At 40.5% G+C, this 21178-nt stretch overlaps 3 protein-coding genes across 6 annotated transcripts; 1 reads left to right on the forward strand and 2 right to left on the reverse strand.

Annotated features, from left to right (window-relative positions):
- Window positions 1-268: 268 nt before the first annotated feature.
- rhno1 (RAD9-HUS1-RAD1 interacting nuclear orphan 1) lies at window positions 269-2624 on the reverse strand. Of its 2 annotated transcripts, none has more exons than XM_067582288.1 (3): window positions 2460-2624; window positions 1922-2109; window positions 269-1689 (listed from the first exon to the last, which is right to left on the reverse strand). In XM_067582288.1, exons 2-3 carry the CDS (start codon window positions 2084-2086, stop codon window positions 955-957), a joined length of 900 nt encoding a protein of 299 aa, XP_067438389.1. In that variant the 5' UTR covers window positions 2087-2109; window positions 2460-2624; the 3' UTR covers window positions 269-954. The 2 variants fall into 2 exon arrangements, with proteins under 2 accessions (XP_067438389.1, XP_067438388.1); XM_067582287.1 differs by lacking the exon at window positions 2460-2624 and adding an exon at window positions 2261-2453.
- Window positions 2625-2793: 169 nt separating this feature from the next.
- Window positions 2794-8251, forward strand: foxm1 (forkhead box M1). Of its 3 annotated transcripts, none has more exons than XM_067582276.1 (9): window positions 2794-3005; window positions 3988-4503; window positions 4619-4767; window positions 5336-5530; window positions 5646-5774; window positions 6146-6205; window positions 6722-6770; window positions 6929-7104; window positions 7402-8251. In XM_067582276.1, exons 2-9 carry the CDS (start codon window positions 4026-4028, stop codon window positions 8221-8223), a joined length of 2058 nt encoding a protein of 685 aa, XP_067438377.1. In that variant the 5' UTR covers window positions 2794-3005; window positions 3988-4025; the 3' UTR covers window positions 8224-8251. The 3 variants fall into 3 exon arrangements, with proteins under 3 accessions (XP_067438377.1, XP_067438379.1, XP_067438378.1); XM_067582277.1 differs by lacking the exon at window positions 2794-3005 and adding an exon at window positions 3450-3822; XM_067582278.1 differs by lacking the exon at window positions 6146-6205 and having other exon boundaries at window positions 2796-3005.
- A 1814-nt stretch (window positions 8252-10065) lies between these two features.
- On the reverse strand, window positions 10066-14759 carry si:ch73-352p4.8 (cystine/glutamate transporter). Its single transcript, XM_067582284.1, has 13 exons — window positions 14063-14759; window positions 13684-13970; window positions 13054-13180; window positions 12851-12966; window positions 12613-12738; window positions 12408-12507; window positions 12269-12313; window positions 12043-12166; window positions 11845-11948; window positions 11667-11763; window positions 11332-11481; window positions 11045-11222; window positions 10066-10661 (listed from the first exon to the last, which is right to left on the reverse strand). The coding sequence occupies exons 2-13, from the start codon at window positions 13898-13900 to the stop codon at window positions 10597-10599; spliced, it is 1449 nt and encodes a 482-aa protein (XP_067438385.1). The 5' UTR covers window positions 13901-13970; window positions 14063-14759; the 3' UTR covers window positions 10066-10596.
- Between the last annotated feature and the right edge of the window lie 6419 nt (window positions 14760-21178).

Below are 21178 nucleotides of genomic sequence, written 5' to 3' on the forward strand. Positions count from 1 at the left end.
ATTAAACCTCTCATAACAACAAATAGTTCAAAAGACTCAAAGAAGCTGATCGAGATGTCCTGAGCGACACTGGACACAGAATATTTCATTTCTGAAAGTATGACACACATTTATATCCTAGATATATTTTTTAGCAATGAATCTTATTTTTTGGTTGTATTTTTCATGTTAATTATTACACTGCACTGAAGAAGGCTGCTGTCTTCATCTGAGCTTCTTTATTCCTGCCATCCCATCACTTATGAACTGTAATAAATTAACAATCTAATTAGTTTGCTTTCTGCACTTATATATTTATTCCATATCTTTTATGCACCACATTTGAAAGACAAAATATGTTCTTACACTACACAGCATTGCTCACAATCACCTACAGCAGCATTCAAATCATTTTTCAGCAGCGCTTGTGTTACACCTGTGACACAAGATTTCATGTTAATGAGAACAGTCAGATATTGGGCTGGTGATATCTGTTACAATACATGTGGACACAGCTTTTTTTCCATATATCTGCCAAGAAAATGCACAAGCATACGAATAGCAAACAATAGGCCTTTACAGTTAAAGGTTAGGACTGGACTTGAGAATGAGGATTGCATGTTATTTGCAACTTAAGCTATAATAGTGCAGTATCACTAAAAATCTAAACAAATTCTCAAACTGCAATTTTGATTGATTCAGCATTTGCTTGGACATACATAGCGAAATCCTACAATCATACCTCAATAACCCTCCTTGAATAATCATTATGATGTTCAACCAAGCTAAAAAGAAGTAAACTGTCATTGAACTGAAATGTGACCATCACTTCAGATGCAGCAGCTCCTTTCATTGTTATAAAATAGTTTATAGAAAGGATTCTGGTCACAGAAGTACAGTAGTCCAATGAATAATCAATGTCCCCTCTTTAATGACATCGTTGCCTGATCCTCTTCTTACCGACTCTCCACGACATCAGCTGGGAATTAGCGCATCCGAATCGGAGAGGTGGCCTCTTTCTTTTAACAACAACATCAAACCCCTCCTCCTTCTCCATGTCACCTTCACCCCATAGTCCCTCTCTGGTGTGTCAGCCACCAAAATGTCAGGCGGCTGATTACATGGTGGTGTACACGGCTGAGCCAGTAGCGAGTGTACAGAGGGGGAGGAGGGACAACTACTCTCTTCTTGTACTGCTTTTGGAGTGTCCACATCAGGTGGCGCACAGACACTGCTGACATCAGTGGTGCTAAACTCTTTCGAGGCAGGTGTTGATGCACCGTCTGCTGGAATTCTGCATTTTCCTGTCACTTGGATTGGTGGAGACTCATCCAAACATCTGCTGGAGGAGGCAACACCACCAGAATATGTCTCCACATTCCCTTTTCTGATCGTGGCCAACTGTCTCTTTGGTGTGTCGAGGCACTGTGCACTAGAAACTGCACTTGTGTTTTGGCATGATCTCGGTGGCTGATTTCCTGCGTCGGGCACAACAGCAGACTCTGTAGCTTTCTTTCTGCGTGTATGCCTTGGTTGATGAGGCTGGTCTCTTGACCTTGTCTCAAACGTTAATGAGGGGAATTTGCACACGCTGTTTTTCCTGGACAGCTGACTGCAACTGTCAAGAATGCTTGTGGCAGAGTGGCATTTTCTCCTCCCCCGTCTCACAGGAGGTGCAGCTGCAAGTGAACTGTCAAATTGTGGGCTTACCTAAAAGATTAAACGTACAGTAAACAAACAGCTAAATAAAACTTGAGTCAAGTATAGCAGTCATTGTGCTGTGAAATGACTGTACAGAAAGGTCAGACTGTAGACCCTTTGAGGTAGAAGAGATTCATTGATATACTCAATGACATTTAGCAGTGGGTTCTGATACTAAATCACACTGTTTTCAACCACAGAGCGACCCTGCCACAAAGTGGAAACACAGTAGACATCTTACCCATGAATTAAGAGCTGAACTCTCGTGTGCTTGTGTCTCAGAGAAAAATACTTTGGGATTGTTTGCTGCTCTGACTTCAGGCACATTTTGGAGTCTGGCTCCACGCACAGGCCGCTCCAAGAACAGCAGTGGAGGCTTCTCTGTCTTGATGCTTTTACGGGGCATTAATAGAAATCATGCCCGAAAACCTGGTGGATTCAAATATCAACAAATCAGTAAAAATTTCTAATAAAAATAGCAGACGTTTACTGCTCCCAGACTACTGTTTGCGGTCCAGATGTCCACAGCCAGCTGGCCTAACGTTTACATTTGTAGCCACTAGCCTTATATTAAACTCACCTTAATGAGATTCTTCACGGAACACATAGCTATCTATATATGTATTACGTACATGCAAGTAAAATGCATAATAGGTAAACAATGTTAGTTATTCCATTATCTCTGTCTACTCAGTCAGAACTTTACAGCTTTCCGCCTTCTTGTTTGGTATAAGGATGCTTGGTAATTGTTATTTCCCGGTTTCAACCACTGTCGTCACCTGATTGGCTCCATCTTGTTCGTTTGTCGTCTTCTTCTTCTTCTTTGGTTTTACTGGCGGACTACAAACCAACAGTAAAAACCAACTGCGCGCACTGCAGCTAGTTGTCAACAATACTGGCCTGCCGCCATCTACTGTACCGGAGTGTGTAACATCATGACTTTACAAAGAAGTTATATTCTGTATATTCATCCTAAATCGTTTAAATATTTATATAAAGCTCTTTGAACTTATACGTTTTTGTCCCTTGTCTCTGATCCTCTACTCATTTCTGTTCAGCCTTTCTCTTTCTACACTGTTGTTCTTTTGTCTAGCTACCATTGGTGCATTTTTATACCACGTGATCAAAGTGACGGGGGCAGCACCCACAGCGCCAAAATTCAAAAAACGTTTCTGAATCGAGCAGACGGCAAATAACACTAAGCGAAACAATATTTGTTTCTTTCACGGATTCTTCGAGTTAACATCGATTATGAACCAAGTGTTTCAACTGCTAGTAGGAGTCCAGCCAAGCGGAATTGCCTGAGACATCACAGTAATATGAAGGTTTGTCTTTAGCAAGCTTTACGGCTCGTTAACATTAGCCTAGTTAGCACTGTAATGTCTTCCCACCAAGCTAAGTTAGCTTAGCTTCCAGCCACAGATAACGTCTAATCGTTTGCTGGTAGAGTATTTTAGCTAATCTGTCTTTACATTTGGTCTTACGGCACTAAACAGAGGCGTCTCTTCATTGCAGTGCCTGTTTAAAGCTTTGTAAACTTCACTTTGTAGCTCGGTGCATGTCATCCGCGTAAATGAAAGCAACGCCACACTGAACTGCGTTTAAAAAGTGTGACACTAAGGTTTCATTAGTAATGCTCCCCAAATGCTCGACGGCGCTGAAACAATCAAACTTGTTTTTATCAACATTTAATAACTCTTTAATTCGGCGTACATCACATAACGCTAAACAATGCCGCGTTATGTGGATATACAATGCTTTAATAGAGATGTTAACTACGTGCACTGCAGCTTGTTGCCAACAACACTGGATGTTTGCCAGGGAATCAGCGGCAAACGTTAACTCACAAACGTCAACTGCAGACGTCTAACGACTGTTGTTCTAGAAGACGTGAGTCGCCAGGGAGCATAACCAACTGATATCTGAAAGTAGACACGGCTAACAAACTGTCACACGGACAGTGAGAAGTTGAATTTTATCTCCAGGTCGATAACATATTGCCCTTCCCACTAGTAAGTTAGCCTGTACGATATCTACTGACTGGTGTTTGATATGAATTGATTTCTTCGAGCCAATCGATTAGTGTACGGAGGAACAGGCTGAACTCAGCCTAACCGACTGACTAGCTAGCTACAGTAGCAGGTAAATCCTAACGATAATCTACTGGTAATTCTGATTAATATAAGTTGGTATGGCACTCAATGGACAATGCTAAACACTGTATGTTTAACTCTAATGTGTAACAGGTTTGACAACAATCTATGTTGCTTAGAGTCAGTTATTTTTATTTGTGTTTTTCCTGTCTAGAATACCAGTGAACACCAAGGGACGAATTCAGTGATTTGATGACCATGAGACAGAGCCCAAGGAGACCCCTGATCCTCAAAAGAAGAAAGTTGCCCTTTCAGCAAAATGATTCGCCAGCGCCAGCAGCAGCAGCAGCAGCAGGGGAATCGCAAAGTCAGTCTGACGCATCAGGCCCCAAAGAACCTTCAAAATCATCTGCCAGCCAGTGCTTCCCTGATGGCATCCGCATCATGGATCACCCTTCCATGTCTGACACACAGGTGGTTGTCATTCCCAAAACAGCCGACCTTCAAAGCGTTATCGGGGCCCTCACTGCTAAGGGCAAAGAGTGTGGTGCCCAGGGACCTAACAAGTTTATCCTTCTGAGTGGGAGTGGCAACAATGACAATGGGTCTTTTTGTCAGCCTACTACTGAAGAGGATGACGTCTCTACAAGAAGTACAGCTGGACAGCCAGTGAAACCAGACAGTATGCTCAACTCCCCGGACGCTAAACCTTTCACTGCAATTAAACCATGTATGGAAATCTGACTTTTTAATGTTATGAACACTTAAAGCACTTATATATTAATATATCTTAACTCCTTCCTTTTTTGTTGAAACAATAATGTTTATTTTGTTTTCTTTATCAGTGAATAAGGACCTGGATTGCGGCCCTTTGGATGACAGCCTTACCAATATTCAGTGGCTGGGCAAAATGAGCACATGTACCTTCGAACCAGATCCTGCTAAGCAGACGGCCAACAAGGAGAACCAAAACTCAAATGCACAGACTATTCAGGTCGGCTGCTCCATCTTGTCCACAGACATCTTGTCACCACAGTGTGATTGTTACTTTTCATGTGCAAACAGATGCTTGTGTGGAGGGATCACTGATCTCAGGCATGTCTCAGCATGTCCCCTTAAACACTTTCATTACCTATTATCTGTCTCACTTACAATGACCTCCACTAGTGTCTGGATTGCAGCAAACTCTCTGAAGTTGTGCTGTTAGGCTTGATTATGATTTTATGATATGAAATTAAATTTAAAGGTAATTGCAGATGTAGATGTTTCACATATAAGATTTATAACAAACAGAGTAGTTGTACTGACTAATAAATGTGAGGAAAAATGACATCAACAAGCTGCAAGGTCTTATTTGAAGAAGCTGTGTTGTAAATTACTGAAGTAATATGCAATAAACAGTAAGGGTAACACAATATGACTGTATGACATCTGCGCAATATTGTAGTTGCTATGAATAATAATGTTGATGTGATTGCTCAGTTAGAATTGTTGAATGAATTATGATTTGAGTCAAAGTGTTTATGTATGCCTGTTTGTTTTTTCCTCTTTTCTTTCTACAGGCACACAAAACACAAATGGACTCAGAAGCTGCGCTCAAACAGCCCGTGTCAGAGAGGCCACCGTACTCCTACATGGCCATGATCCAGTTTGCTATAAACAGCAGGAAGAACAGGAGGATGACGTTGAAAGAGATTTACATGTGGATTGAGGATCACTTCCCTTACTTCAGAGAGGTGGCCAAACCAGGGTGGAAGGTAATGAGAACTGTTCTATAATTAATTTGTGAACATATAAACTACAACAGATAACAGATTAAACCTTAATGTCTTTGAGTATCACTTACAGAAAGGATTTTTTTTTTAATTGCAGAATTCTATCCGGCATAACCTCTCTCTACATGACATGTTCATTCGTGAGACATCACCAGATGGCAAAATTTCTTTCTGGACCATCCGGCCTGAAGCCAATCGATGTCTCACTCTTGATCAGGTGTACAAGGTGGGCACAACTGACCTCGTATCACTTTCACTCTTTTCACATCTTTCAATTTCTGTAAAAAAGTAAGCACTGAAACTCAATTGACTTGGTGTATTATTGTTGTCATCACTGTTACCCATGGTGTGGAGGGAGACTTTGTGTCACATGATGTGAATGTTTCGTGGGCTTTCTCCACATGACAAGAACATTTTAGGAGAAATCACTAATGATATTACTCTGTAAAACATTTCTGGTATGATCATGTTCCTTTATTGTCATGTCCTCGTACATCATTTCCAGCTTTTCTTCCATGTTTTTTATGCCTGATGTCATTTGCGGTGCTTTCAGTGTTATTTTGAATTCCAGTTTTCATTCGATATCCTTCTCTACAGCCCGGTTGCGACCCAATGACTGCTCCTGTTCCCGTGCCAATGCTTTTATTTCCCAACCAAGTAAGATGGATTTACCCTTCTTTGAATTCTTTAGGAACAGTCTTCACCTCTACTGAAAAGGGACAGACAGATCAGAGGATGTTGAATTTCACTTGCCTGTTTGTCACCAGACCCTTTGACCCAAAGAGTGCAGCTGCAGCTGGAGGTCTAAGGTCTAGCTTTTTCACACAAGTGAAGGGAAATCTTTTTGTTGCAGGTGATGATAGGAGCAGCAGAGAGGCTGAAGTCACATTGAAAGACTAATCTGCCTTCAGACCGTAATCTTTGTTCACCGTGGACAAGAAATGTCAATATTCATAAACGTATCCACCATGCCTCCATATAGTGTAGGGACAGTCTTTGGAGGTGTTACTTTGACTTTTCTCAGTTCATGCTTGCCTTTCTTAAAAGAAAAGAACTGGAGCTTTGTGCTGTTTTCACAGGTTGTCACTAAAACAGTCATGAGTTAGAGAGCACAGTAACTACCAGGGTTGCATTCTTTGACTCTATAAAGTGACGTCTCCCCTTTTTTCACAGCAACAAAAGAGGATGCTTCCTGATGCAAGGAAAACACCAACCGGCTCTGGTGAGTTAACAAAGATAGAAGGAAGCTGATCGACTTAAAGTGGGAACCGAAAATGTCCAAATACGTGGGTTTTTTTAACCTTTTTATTTTCCTAGTGTAAGAGTTAGATGTTAAGATGCTGTGCTTTTTCTTCTGCATCCTCTTTCCTACAAATTCAGAGAGAAGGATGAAACCTCTTCTCCCACGAACCGATTCCTACTTGGTCCCTATCCAGCTGCCCGTCACCTCCTCCGTCTACCTGCCGTCCTCTTCATCATCCCCGTTCCCCGCTTCTTGCACGCAGCAGAAGCGCAACCCTTCACGAGGAACCAAGAGAGTCCGCATAGCTCCTAAGGTAAAAAAAAACTGCGTTACGATACTATAGCTGAATCCATACACACATTCTCTGATATGTATTCAACATCTGAAGTGAAGTCCTGAGAGTTAACTTTGTAGGAGAAACACTGGTGAATTTATTTATGCATGACATGACAATTATAGTGGAAGTAATCTGTCATTTGTGATTCAGATCCAGTAGTTTGGTGACAGTGGCGCTTTAGAAACTGTCATGCCAAAATGACATGTTGGCATGTTTGTTTGAAGGGCACACACACACATGTATAATCAACTCCATGCTTGTATGTCTTGACAGGTGACTCAGAGTGATGCCCCCGCTGTGGTAATGTATCCCCAGAAGAACAAAGAAACCAAGGTGGAAGTGAAGGAGGAGCCGGTATGTGCCCCGATTAAATGCGAGACTCCTAAATCCCTTCCAAAAAGACAAGCCAGCAGCTCTCGGCGTAAACAGCGCCTGGTTCACTCTCTGCACGAGGAGCCTGTCCTCCTCTGCCCTGATAATACTTTCTTTGACTCTGGCGTAGCCTCAGACATTTCAACTTTCCACGACAAGCGAGATACCGAGCTGGACGAGCACCAGGACGAGCAGCACAGCCCCGACCGGGAGTTCTCCTTCAAGACCCCCATCAAAAGTAGCAGCCACCTGACCTCCTCCACTCCCAGCAAGCCCCCCTCTAACATAATACCCGAGCCCTGGAAAGTGACCCCAGTGGGCAAAGGGAGCCAAGACATTCTGGACTTCAGCCCTATTCGCACACCGGGCGGTCCCGCAGTCACCCCACGACACGACTACACCACCTTCAGCTTCAACAGCACTCCCTTTAAAGACTTGCCTCTCTTTAACTCCCCCAGAGAGCTGCTCACATCCGCTCCTTCCAGAGCGACCGGACCGACAGACTCTCCCATCGAATGCCTCCGAAGCAGCTGCTCCAGAGAGCTGCTCCAGGCGGGAGGCGCCACACCCACCAACCGCTCCATCACAGAGGGCCTCGTCCTGGACACCATGAACGACAGCCTGAGCAAGATACTAGTGGACATTAGCTTCTCTGGTCTGGATGATGAGGACTTGGGTATGGCTAACATCAGCTGGTCAGAGTTCATCCCTCAACTAAAGTAGACTGAGGGACATGACACATTTCGCTTCATATGGCAGTGTCATATGTTTTCCAAAAACAATATAAGTGAGAAATCCCACAGAAGAACAGCAAAGCAGATGCAAATGGAAGGCAGTTTACTAATTTTTGGACATAAAATGAGTTGGAAAAGGTTTATGACGACTGCAGCAACTGGATTAAAAGAAACATTTATATCGTTGACATCTAGTGTGAACCAGCTTAACTCTGAGTGAGTTGTAGCTGACTGATAAAACTAGCTAAAGACACCAAATATATGTAGATGCAGCTAATGAGACATATCAGTAAGAATATGAAGCATACTCTCAGATCATCAATACTGAAGATAATCAGTTTGCCCATCAGAAGTGGAGCTAAATGGCTCAGAGAAAAATTAAAGGATCTGACTGGTATATTGTTACTCTATGTGGTGGAGCACCAAAAAATGACATTTACTGTGGTTGTCTGGTTGACTCTGCAGATGGCATCTAAATTCATCACTTCATATTTACATTACAGGATCAGTTGATGATATTTTGACTGTAACGGCACCAAAGTGAAACAACATAACAAAAGCAACACTAGATGCTCTTCTTCGCTGTAGTTAGAATGTGTTAACGTTTGTAGATCGCAGCCTCAGTATAATTAATGTACCTTTTCCATTCAGTTGCTGTAGTTGTTCATTTGGACCGTGTAAGTGCCAAGTAGGCTCTTTTGTTTAACGACCGTTTGAGTTTGCTTCTTTTTCATCTGCTTTACTGTCTACTGGACAATGTTTCCGGCTACCATTGGGAATAGAGTAAATTATTTTAATGAATGACAGGGACACTTGTAGTTATCGGGTAGAATTACAAAGCTGCTCATTTGTTGTCCCTCAGTCTTTTGTACATGTCAGGTGTTTCTCTCCCCTTCTGACTTTAACTGCCTTAATGTCACTTTTTTTTTCTCCATCTTTTAAAACTTCACACACAGTCCAAGTCTTTTACAATTTCGTTTCTTTTATCATTTATCCTAATTTTCATATCTGTCTGTATTCTTGAAGGAATTGCTAGAGAAGAGAAACGTCTTAAGTGTATATGTATGTTGATTTGCACATTTTAATATATAATTTAGCTTTTGCGTATGTAAATGTAAAAGACAGAATATTGCCTGATCAACCAGTGAGATGCTTTCACGCGTCAGTATCCTGGAATAGACTTTTAGACGGTGAGGCAGGAATGTTAGCAATAAGCAATGACAAAGTAATACAAATAGCACTAACAGCAATAGGATAGGTTTATGTACGTTAATCGTAGAACTGTCTTCACCACTTAACTTTATAAATCCTCACAGTAATTATTCACCAGTATGCCAGTACCAACTTCAGGGCACTTTGTACCTATAAAGAGGGATGTTTTCCATGCAGTGACTCTTCATGTCAACACCATATTTTAGATTGCCATTGCAAGCAAATACAAAATATTTTGTATCTATGTAGCACAGATCGTATTTGTTTTCAATAAAGATGCATGGTGCCTATTTTATTTTTTCTGGAAGCACAAATGGGACGTAGGGGAAAAATGTGTTTGGTTCCTAGCAGAATAGTTAGAAGATAGAAAGGGAGATGTACCTGTTTTTTTTGAAGACGCCACAGAATAATGTATGGCTTTAATTCCTTCAGGTTTCTTAGCATGTGTTTTTATCTGTGAGATGTTTTACATTGCAGCGAGTTCATCGATTGGCTCTAAATGGCACGTAGTAGAGGAATGTCGTGGTTTCTTTTGAAACAGTTTTCAAAGCATGTGCCTTATTCTGCTTTCTAAAGTTGGTGTTTCTATGACTGTACAATAAATCCGTTGGTGTCTGTGTCTCATACAGAATGTAGACCTTTTTATTCTATTTCAGCTCACATTTATACAGTGTTAAACAGACGGTGCAATTTTTACAACCTGACATACAGCACAGTAATATTGAAACCTTTGTATCTACAAAAACTACACAACAGGTAGCCTATTTTTATTTATATTTCAATAAAAACTGAAACAGTCTATAGATTGTCTTTGTGATTCAAAAAATGAATTATCGTTTCTTACAGAGCTCTATAAAAATCTTATTCCAGTGGCAATGTCTGTTAAAAACCGACACTGTAAAATTGCCCATCATGATTATTAGTCTACTAGAGTATTACAGTCCTATTTGTAAAATTCTACAGGAGAAGTCAGTGCAGTTCCACTTGTTTCAGGAGTTTTCTAGAAACACATACAAATATCTGAAAACAGAACTTAAAATGGACATTTGAAACATGCTGGTTGTCTCTGTGGACATTAAAAAAAAAAGGATTGTTAATGTGGTATCACTGGGGCCTGCCAGTAGAGAGCAGGACGTCTTTGGGGTGGTCTTCAGTATGTCTTGACTTCCTGTTGAGCCACCTCTAGGAGGATCTGCAACTGCTTGCTGCAGTAGTCTGAGAATGTAGATAAGAGTCAGGATTATGAGTCAGAGTTGAGAGGTTAAACACAAGTTAAAATTCCAGAGTAGGATTCAGTAAGACATTGACTAAGTGTGGGAATAGGATATCCCTTTTGTGAATAGTATGAACTTTGTCCGTACTATTTCTAGTGTGAGAGGCTTATTTCCTTCTAAGTCTTAGAAACAAACATGTCAATGCTCTACAAGCACCTGACTCATTTAGTTCCTCATGAGTAGCAGCTTTGCTCCAACCTGAGCAGGTTTATCAAGATATTTCATTTAAAGCTCTTGTCTTCACTTTTTTTTCATACATTTAATACATTTTCTTCTAAAGCATTCCAAAGTAATGACAAGTTCGCATATCTTGTTATGACTCACTGAAGATGTGTCTCCATCTTTGGGGCAAGCGAAAGCGGTAGATGGTCAGATAGTAAACTGGGACACCGGTCAAGGTGAGAGCACAGCTCCACCCTGTGTTCCAGGGGTCCGAGTAAAGAGACAGACCCACGATGAAGAAGCAAACCACTGTGAAGGTGACTGCAATGGCCAGTGGCACCTTTTGGATTATTAAACAGAGCAAATATAACAGCGGTTGGTCAGTTTAGTATATATATAAGGATGAAAAATGTTTTGCAGTTCAGCAGAATAACCACAGACATGCTAACCTTGAAAGGTCTTGGGTGGAGGGGGAAGCGATATCGATGGATGAGCATCCCCAAGGTTGCCAAGGCGATGAAGAACCAGCGAGTGAAGGAGGCAAAGTTGACGAGCTCGTAGATTTCTCCGGTGATTAACATCAACACCACCAAGGGGTACTGGAGACACAACGCAGCTATGATGACACATTCCTACTCAGTCTAACTCCGTTGTGACTGTTTTATATAGTGATGTAGTGCAGAATAAAGCAATTTCTACATTTGTATCACTTTTTATCACACATTTGAGTACCACTAGGGATGAGAATCAATAAATGGTTCCCATTTAGAATAATTTCCTTTACCAGAAACAGCACAGCAGGCAAAGGTGTATGTCTGCGGATGTGAATCATGGAGAAGATGTGTGGCCAGTGGCCCTCCCTGGCACCTACAAACAGCATCCTGCAACACAAACAGTTAGACTCAGGATCAGGCTGTTAGTGATCGATTGATTTCATGCACAGCAATAACCTTTTTCTGTACCTGGGTGATCCAAAGAAGCCACCATTAAGTGCTCCAAGGCAGGATAGGGCCACAAGAATGGGAATCACAGAAGCCAAACCCTGGAGTGCACGGTTGGCAAACGTCTGTAGAGACACAGACATACAGTAGGATTAGACCGACTCTCCAACATACAGTACATATAAACTAATTAATTATGTTGTAAAGTAAAGCACAGACCACAGCGACGGCTTCAGACAGCAGCAGCTCAGCGGGAGTCATCACGGTGTAGTAGGCCACGTTAATAAGCACGTAGAAGATTGTCACCGTCACCATGGAGCAGATTATTGCCAGCGGGAGGTTTCTGACAAGACAGGACAAATACGAAGAGGTATAATAGTTTTTTCAAGGCAACATGAATTTTAAAAATAGATTGACTGGAGAGCAGATGTCAGATGTGAAATACCTTTTTGGGTTAATGACCTCTTCTGTGACAAAGTTCAGATAAAACCTAAAGGAAAAAGAAGAAATCTGTCCACACGGGCATACAGTTCTTTGTATTTATCAGCAAGTTAGCATGTATTCATGTATGTTGGTGTTCTTACCATCCACCATAGGCATATAGGCCATTGTAGAAGGCAAGCGGCAACCTGTCCAATGTTAATAAGTCAACCTCAAAACCATTCTGGAAATTTTCTGTCTTTCCTGCATAAAAGAAGATATAAGGACAACAAGTGATTGCTATTTTACCAGACCTCAAAAGTTTGAAATGCATCCATCTTTTCAGAGGTAATAACTACATCCTCCCACCTTTGGCCAGTGCGATGATACCAGGGATGATGATGAGGACCAGGGCAAACATCTTAATGAAAGTCAAGGTGACCTGAGTGCGAGAGGCCGTGGTCACGCTCCAGCAGTTGACCGCTACGACAAACGCTAGAGGGGCACAATAACAAATGATTGTTCTTGATCTATATTTTGCACTGTTGAAGTGTTAAAGTATAATGGTGCTGTAGATAGAAGGAGGAGGTAGACTGGAGCCACTCACTCAGTCCGAGGATGCTGACCAGTTTGATCAGCACTGTGGGAGCAGCACAAGGTGCAAAGAATGGTTCCACCACATAGCGACCAAAAGCCAGGGCCACATAGGAAGACACAGCTGGCCTAGAGATGGAAAACATCTGTTATGTGGTGTGATTTGACTTCAGGTCCATTTTTTTTAGTCTGTAATCTTTAAGACAACTGACCAACCTGATGAATAAGAACTCAACCCAGAGTCTTAAGAAGGCAGGCAGCGGCCCCAGTGTCTCCAACAGATACGTGTAATGGCCCCCTGACTTTGTAAAACTGGTGCCAAGTTCAGCATAGCACAGGGCCCCTAATGGAACAGAAATAGAATAGAACAGAACAGAATTCCTTTATTGTCATTGCATTGCAAGAAACATTATTGGCAGCTGAGATATTGCACTTCAGGATATTGCACATTTTCTGAATTGCAGTGGCCCTATATACAAGTAGTGCAGTTAGGAATATATACATCTGTGCAGTGTTCTATAAATGTGAATGTAAATATTGTAGTGTTTGAAAAACATGAGAAGGAACTCAAGTTTTGAATAAGTGTTGACTGTCCTCAAGTTTATGGACATAATCAATGTTCATGTTGGAATTAAGGACATTTATTCCAACATGTTTGATAGAATTTGCAATATTGTTTTGAATATAAAAAAGGCCATTACATTTTTCTCTCTGTTATCCCATATACGTTGTATTCCTGTCATGTTCATCTCACACTGAACACATACATTTATAAATGACCATCTAAAACATACATTTTTTTTAACCAAGACAGCTGAGATGAATTATGGCATCAGCCGACCTTACCAAACAAGGAGAGGACCCCACACAGCGCCCACACCAGCAGAGAGAGCCCCACACTGCCACTGTTCATCAGGACTCCCTTGGGTGCGATGAAGATCCCGCTGCCAACCACTGTACCGATGATGAAGCACACAGCGGGAAGCAGGCCGATCTCTCTCCGCAGGTGCACCACCTCCTCGTCTTTCTTCTCCTTCTTGTCATCCTCCTCTTTCCTCTCCATGTTTCTTTTTTTTTGTGGCTGCAACTTCCACTTGGACACCTCAAACTGACCACACTTTGTTTCCTTAATTCTGTTGATTTGAAGTTTACATTTACGTTACAACTGAAGTTCTTACCTCTTTTTTTTTGTCTCCTTTCAGGGATGTTGCCTAATGTTGCTCACCAACAAAACAGCACAAGAATTCTTTTCCTCTTCTCCTTCTGTCCCTGTTCCCAATCGACAGTCCTCTTTGTGCTTCCTGTTAACCCTTCTGGACACACAAACAGTACAACAAGCGTAAACAACAGTTGTTCCAACAACTAGAACTGAAGAAGCCCCTTGGATGAGAGGCGAAGCATCTTCAAGTATCTTCAACCAAGTCCAGTCGCCTTTGATTCAACACTCCTTGGATAAGCATGACCTGGATGACTGAGAGTCTTCACAGGCACCTTCTGGCCACCGATTTTTTAGCTGTATATGAATGCGCCTGAGGCTGTGGTAGGAAGACAACACTATTGAGCGTGCCAAACGAGGCCCCCTCTCTCTCTTCACTTGCATGTTTTTCTCCCCTCATTGGCTCTTACCCCCACCCGCCCAGCCGGAGCAGGGAACAAAGCCAGCACTCTTCCAAGCTTCGGCAAGTAATTACGACAGTTTAAAGGCTAGACGCTTTCTTGCGTTGTGCTGTTTGTATGTGTGCATGTGCTCTTATTTGTGTGTACAGCTTGACTGGAGGCCTTTCTGGCTCAGGGGAAAAAGGGTCAGGGTGTTGTAGAAGCAGCTGCACAGACCGTAGGAGGGCTACTTTTAACAACAGCAAACCAACAGAGATTAACTGCTTAGTATTTTTCATCTTGTCCCCTCTAAAGCTTTCTTTTACAATATTTGCGACCATGTCATAAAAGTGGACTGGTTTTGACAGTTAAATATATACATGTTGAATTATTCAAGTAGATATCAGTAACTCTCAGCTTTCATGACCGTGTGGCTGCAGCTGAATCTAAAACGCTTGCGATATTTCTGCCAAGATCAAACAGGCCTCAGAGCCGCTCAGCGTGATAGGCAACAGAAAACAAAACCAAGGACACTCAATTAGCTTGTTTTTCCTTATTTTCACTCGACTGACCGTCGCATGCATGTCAGTTTCACTTCATCAGTGATCGCGCTGCTTGTTAAAATTCCTACACACACAGTAAGAGGTTCCTTTTGGTCAAAAATTCATGCAAGTGTGAACAATTTCATCTGCAGTCAGGGCTCCTCTCAGACGTCATCTGAACGCAATCAAAACCAAAAAGTAGATATTTAAAGATATTGCAACACTATGGAGTTTTATTTCTGGTATTTTCAGCATGACAGGATCGTATGATGTCTTTGTTTTGTTGGCGGGTCAAGAAGCTGAGCGAAGTGGAAGTAGGGGAAGGGGGAGAGGGGGTGTTTGTGGGGATTTCCTGCTGTTAAATCCAATAAACATGCTTTTAATTTGACAAGCTTACATCATTAATTTCTAGTTGACATTGCGGGTGTATGTCATGTGCTATTGTGTGTAGCTTTGTATTTTTGTATTATGTGTCCTGTGTGTGTTTTTTTTTTTTTTGCCCTGTACTGTTTGTTATTGCGCCGTTTATGTTTTAATTGTGACCTGCCTAAGGGACTGCAGATGAAAAAATAGCTACAAGCTAATCCTAACACATAAATAATAATAATAAAAACATTCTACAAGTTAAACCCTCATCTTACACCTTTGAGTACTGACACCTCATATACAAGAAGTTAAGACACACAGTGAAGATTGTCTAATTAAAGATGTGATGGAGAAAGCAAATATGCAGTGTCTGGACACAGTAACAAGTGTCGTTAAGTCCTGCTCATGGGGGGGGGACCTTGTTATGATCAGTTTTTGTTCACCCTGTATTTGAGAAAGGGTTTTTTTTTAGACTCTATAGTCTTTTTAACAGTTCTATTTGATACAATCGATGCACACAACAGAGAGATTATTCTTTCTGTTGGCACTGTAAGAATCAATATGTTTTGGTCCTGTGAACTTTAAACATATTCACTGAAATCTGTTGTTGATATTTTATCCCTGCACATCCATCATGATATATCTTCAAATCCTTGACTGTGCCTATTATGTACCACCGGATAAGACAGTTGGAATGATCAAATAGATTAAAATAGAAGTAGCTATTTTTGGCATTACCATTCACTGGAGATCTATTATTTTTTGCCAACTCGTTCACAACTTGATTGAGCTCTCAAATTTAGTTTTGACAAGGCTTATCATATTTTGAAAGAGAACCCTCCCAAATGTGGTATTTGTATATGAATTTTGACAACTGTAAACATTTAGACATCATTTTCATGTTTTCAACACATTCAGACTTAAAAAAGAAATGAATAAAGAATTATATGGAGCTTGATATATAGACTTTATTATAATGTCAATATAGACACTTGTTAAAGTCCTTTAACAAGCAGCATATTATTCAGCTATCATAACTAAATTTTAAATATGAATGGGGATCCCAAACATTCCAAAAACACCAATTATTGCATGTCAGGGTGAAATCTAGTTAAATGTTAAATGTGTTTAGTTAAATGATGCACAAGACATCTGGTATAATAGCATATTTTTGTACTCAATACCAATAAAATCTGAATCTAAGAATATTTCAAAATTACAAAACAAACAAAGACATGGCTCTTGGGTTTAAATATTTCACTTATTGTAAACATCATATTGCTTCATTGAAGAGCTGCAACAAGCAGATGATATTAATAACCTGAAAGGGGAAATAAAAAAGGGAAATGATTTGTTAAGAAGTTGAAGATGGGAAAGTAAAGTGTATTATTCATTATTAGTGTCATTATTTTATGTGTTATATTTCCACAATAAACAAAAAAGTAGATGATAGATTTAATCATAATAGAGTTCAGTCAACAATAGAGCATTTAAAAGCTTATTTTTTCAAGGCCATAGTATTAGATTACATAACATTGTGCAGATAGTTTTTCTGTGACGTTTCTCTTCCTTTGGCCAGCAGATGGGAGTCTTTTACTTGCTAAATGTTTCCCTACTCAAAGTAGATGCACCTTGTTTTCTTTCCAGAAGATGGCAATCTGATCTCATCTCACACTGAATATCAATTAACATTGAAATTCACAGCTGCTTATTTGTATATTTTTTCCAGGATTATAACTACCAAGGTATTTCCAGCAGCAAGAAGCAAGTGTTAAACCTGTGTTCAGTCTGAATAAAATCCAAATTATATCTCATTTCATAACTGGTTGCTAACTTTTGATTCTTAATTTCATCTAAACTCTGGCTATCAAAGTTCAAGGTAGAGGCTGCAAATTTCTCCCAGGTTTGTCCGAGGGAAATCCCAGTTTGAAATCCCAGGGTATGGGATCTGAATTTAACCCCTCTCTCGGTGCGTAACACAGCTGTGGACTCACACACCAGCCCCAGGAGATGTGAGCCCAACTCCTCTGCTGTTTTCCACCTGACCTCCCGAGATCTCTGCTCAGTCAAGTGGCGGCCAAACCAGCCTCAGTCGCTCACTCCCAGCCGTTTGTCCCATAAGCTCATCTCTCCTCCCCAACCAACTCCCACATGGAGTACAATACCCATGAGCCATTCGCAGGGAGGTCTTTCCATTCTGTAAATCAACGGTTGCCAAAGTGTGGTTTGAGGATGTAAAAGTACATCAGGGCTTCTTAGAAAAATGAGGACCGGTTAAATTTTAAATTAACATGATTTCCCTCAGTAGATAATTAGAAAATGTATAGGAACAATCACCACGCGTTTGATTTATACAATTAAATGTTAATCTGACATGACGAACCCTTGCTGGCCATCTATAATAAAAGAAAAGACACTGAGAGGTTAAAATCATTCATCTCTCTCCTTATAGATTGTCCCTCTCGAGGTAAACAAGGAGAAAAAGTCATCCTCCATATTGCTCTCATGGAGACATCGCCCTTGGCGAAACCAGCTGAGGTCTTTGCATGCATAGAGCAAGTCTTGGTGCCTTCTATCCCCCAATTACAGGCACATATGATGTGTGTGTGCCCCTGTCCTGGGAATTAATTAACCCTCACACACATACACACCACATACAGTATGTGCATACACAAACAGGATTCATGGGAATTCAGTGATACAAGCAGAAACAAAGGCTCACACACACACACACACACATGTGCACATCAGGTGTTTTGCTGCCTTAGCAGAGCAGAATAAACAAGCTTTGTTGCTTTTGTAGTGGAAGATAATGTGTTCCATCAAGTGCAGTCAGTTATATACTACATGGATAGACATTACCGCAGTTAACAGCAAATGTCAGAACTGACAGATCCAATTAAATACAGAGGAAACAGGAAAGTCAGATTTTCTGTAATGTGACTCACATGATTCCTCCACTTGAATGTCTGGATTTTAAACGCGTTCTTATTTCTAATAGTTGTGTCTGGGTCAGTCGTTAGTCACTGGCTTTCACCAGCGGCAAGAGTTTAGATTTTACTCGTTTTTTTGTTGTTGTTTTTTTTTTTTAGTTGCCCGATTTTTTCTTCTGTTGATTTGAAAGATGAGGTTCAAAGTTCATTCTCGGCCTCGGAGACAGCAGCTGGAAAAACAATGAGCAAACTGAATCTGCTGATGAAGATAATGTAATATGATCAACAGCTACTGTATGGACCTTGTGTCTCATCTACTTTTAGACCGTAATTACATTTGACAATTTGTTGGCGGCATGTGCATGTTCTGTGTGGCAAACTAGAGTTCATATTTATTTTATGTGCATTTTAAGATGTATTTGTATTTTTCTTCTTATTGTTATTATTTCATTTGTATTTTAAATGTCATTTATGAGCATCATTGTTTCTCTTAAGACATGTGATGCCTTCTATACTTCTACACATTTTCCTTTCTAATCTGCTTTTTATACCCTATTTCTATGATTTGTTTTAATTGTTCACGTCTGATCATACTTCACTATCATATATGTGAAAGATGCTGTGACAGTCACTGACATACCGAGGAAGGCATTAACCAAAACATATGTGCTTATTATTCCTCTCCTCCATCGAAGCCTCGGGGCAAAAATGAGTTCCTGTGCCTTTATTAATCCCTAGATCTTCCCTTTATGGTTTTTTTTTTTAAGTACTGCTACACAGCCTCAGGTTTGTTATATGGTAATTTGTGGTGTTGTGTCAACACAGGAATATGCACCATGTAAGAACAATATAAGCTAATGGAGGTCTTAAAACTAGACGTTGACACAAGCCCCCTACTCAAGACAGGGCATCAGGATAAAGATATAAAGCTGGACCAACCTTTAGGTTCATGTCCTGATGTTTGGCTTTAGTTATGAATATTTCCAAATTGCCAAACAAAGTTACAACTAATCAAACATGGGGCTTTTTATAATCCTGACTTGAATAAATATACAATTAAAGAGAATTCTGAAAGATTTAAAAGCTCTTAATTACATGTGCAAACCACTTTGTTCCTCAATATCATAAAAACTGGCTTTTGTGTATTATACTGTAAACTGATGATAAAAAAAAATCTTCCAAAACCTCACTGGGAGATCTAAATTGGCAGCCAGGAAACACAAACATGGATGCTGCTTTTCACACACCTGACAGCCCATCTGTTATTGCTCTGACGCAAGCACACCTCACACATACACACACCCTTCACCTTACAGTGTAAAATATGAAATGTATAGGCTGTGTGGAGCAGGATCATTAGATGACATACATTACACATGATGGATGGGGTGGGTGATACTACATGGATAAAACCAATTGACAGCTAACAGCAGAGTACCAGAGCGTGCTGTTTGATTAAGTAGCTTACGGTTCATTCTCAAATTATAATTCTGCCCGAGAGAGAAAAACAGAAGTGATAGAAAATGCAGAGAGGAAGCCAGTTCAGTGTTTGTGGCCCGCTTCACTGCAAATTTGACGCCATGGGTTCTTTAGCCTGTAGACAAACAAGAAAGTCTGGGTTTCAAAGCCTTTCTTTGGGATTTTGAGGTCTTCCCCGCATCTGACGTGTAAATAAACACCACCAGCTCTCTGTAGCGTGGTGATACGGACCCCTACTGTCCAGAAGCCAAGATGCAAAAAAAACCCTGTGTTTAAAAAAAAAACAGAAAAAAGGAACAATACATCATCCTCGTCTGGCTCAGTGGCTCCCAAAAGGAAATCTCTCTCCTGCTCTAATCTCTAATCTCTTTTTCTTTCTTTGTTGACTCTTCCTTTTCTTTCCTCATACAATCACACACACACACACACATCCGGCGAACCCTAGACAGACATTCATATCTGTCTACAGGATGTGCGGTAAATTATCTCAAGATCTGGCGCTGTAACAATACAGCGTGTGTGTTTAATCTAATCTACTTGTGTGTTTTCAAATTTCCAACTAACACCAAGAAATACATCTGTAAATAGAAAATAAGTACAATTTTTTTTCTGCCCAATAGTGCAAAATGTCAATGATGAATGTTATTTCTTCAATGTCTTCTTTAAAACTGCTTTGTGTGTTCTTTTTGGCGGCATTAGATGAAGACACAATTAGAACCAACAAATCTGATTGAGTCTTAAACTGAAAACACCCCAGTATAAGTATTCTTAACCCAGATCTTTCTGTCATGTTGCTACAATGATAAACCTTTCATCCAATTATGTTAAACCACTTTGAGCTGCTCTTTTTTTTCCGGCTATACATGACTCAGATGAATGTGCATCATCAGACGGATTGCCCCACATGTAAACCACAACAATCTCCATTAAAAATTGGGATCCGAGTGAAGGGTTGATCAGAAATAATGAAATCTATTAAAAATTCATCACCTTCACTATGCAATGTCTGGCATTGACTGCAATCATTTGTTGTGCAGTCATGAGCGACACCATGAATTATGGATGTAATCGTCTTGTCTAAATGTTTGCACTATTTTGAAGCTCATCAGCCTAGATCAGTGTCATCAGTCATTACAAAAAAACCCCAGCATGGCACTGACACATGTTCTGACACATGATCTTAACATAGTCCTGCTTGTTTTAATGCATCTGTTATTCAATAGCAGTCCCACAATAGTCATTTTAGACACCAATAGTCTCACAGGTTACGTGTTGCCCTGCAGATTATTCATGTCGTCGTATCACGTCTATTCATCCTGACAGCTATAATTTGCCTGGAAGTCTGTCTGCCATTTATATGAATTTTATATTTATATCAGAAAATCTTTAAGAGTTCAGAGACACGTGATGATAAATAGTCAGAGA

Source organism: Thunnus thynnus, chromosome 23, assembly GCF_963924715.1.
Source record: "Thunnus thynnus chromosome 23, fThuThy2.1, whole genome shotgun sequence".
Lineage (NCBI taxonomy): Eukaryota > Metazoa > Chordata > Actinopteri > Scombriformes > Scombridae > Thunnus > Thunnus thynnus.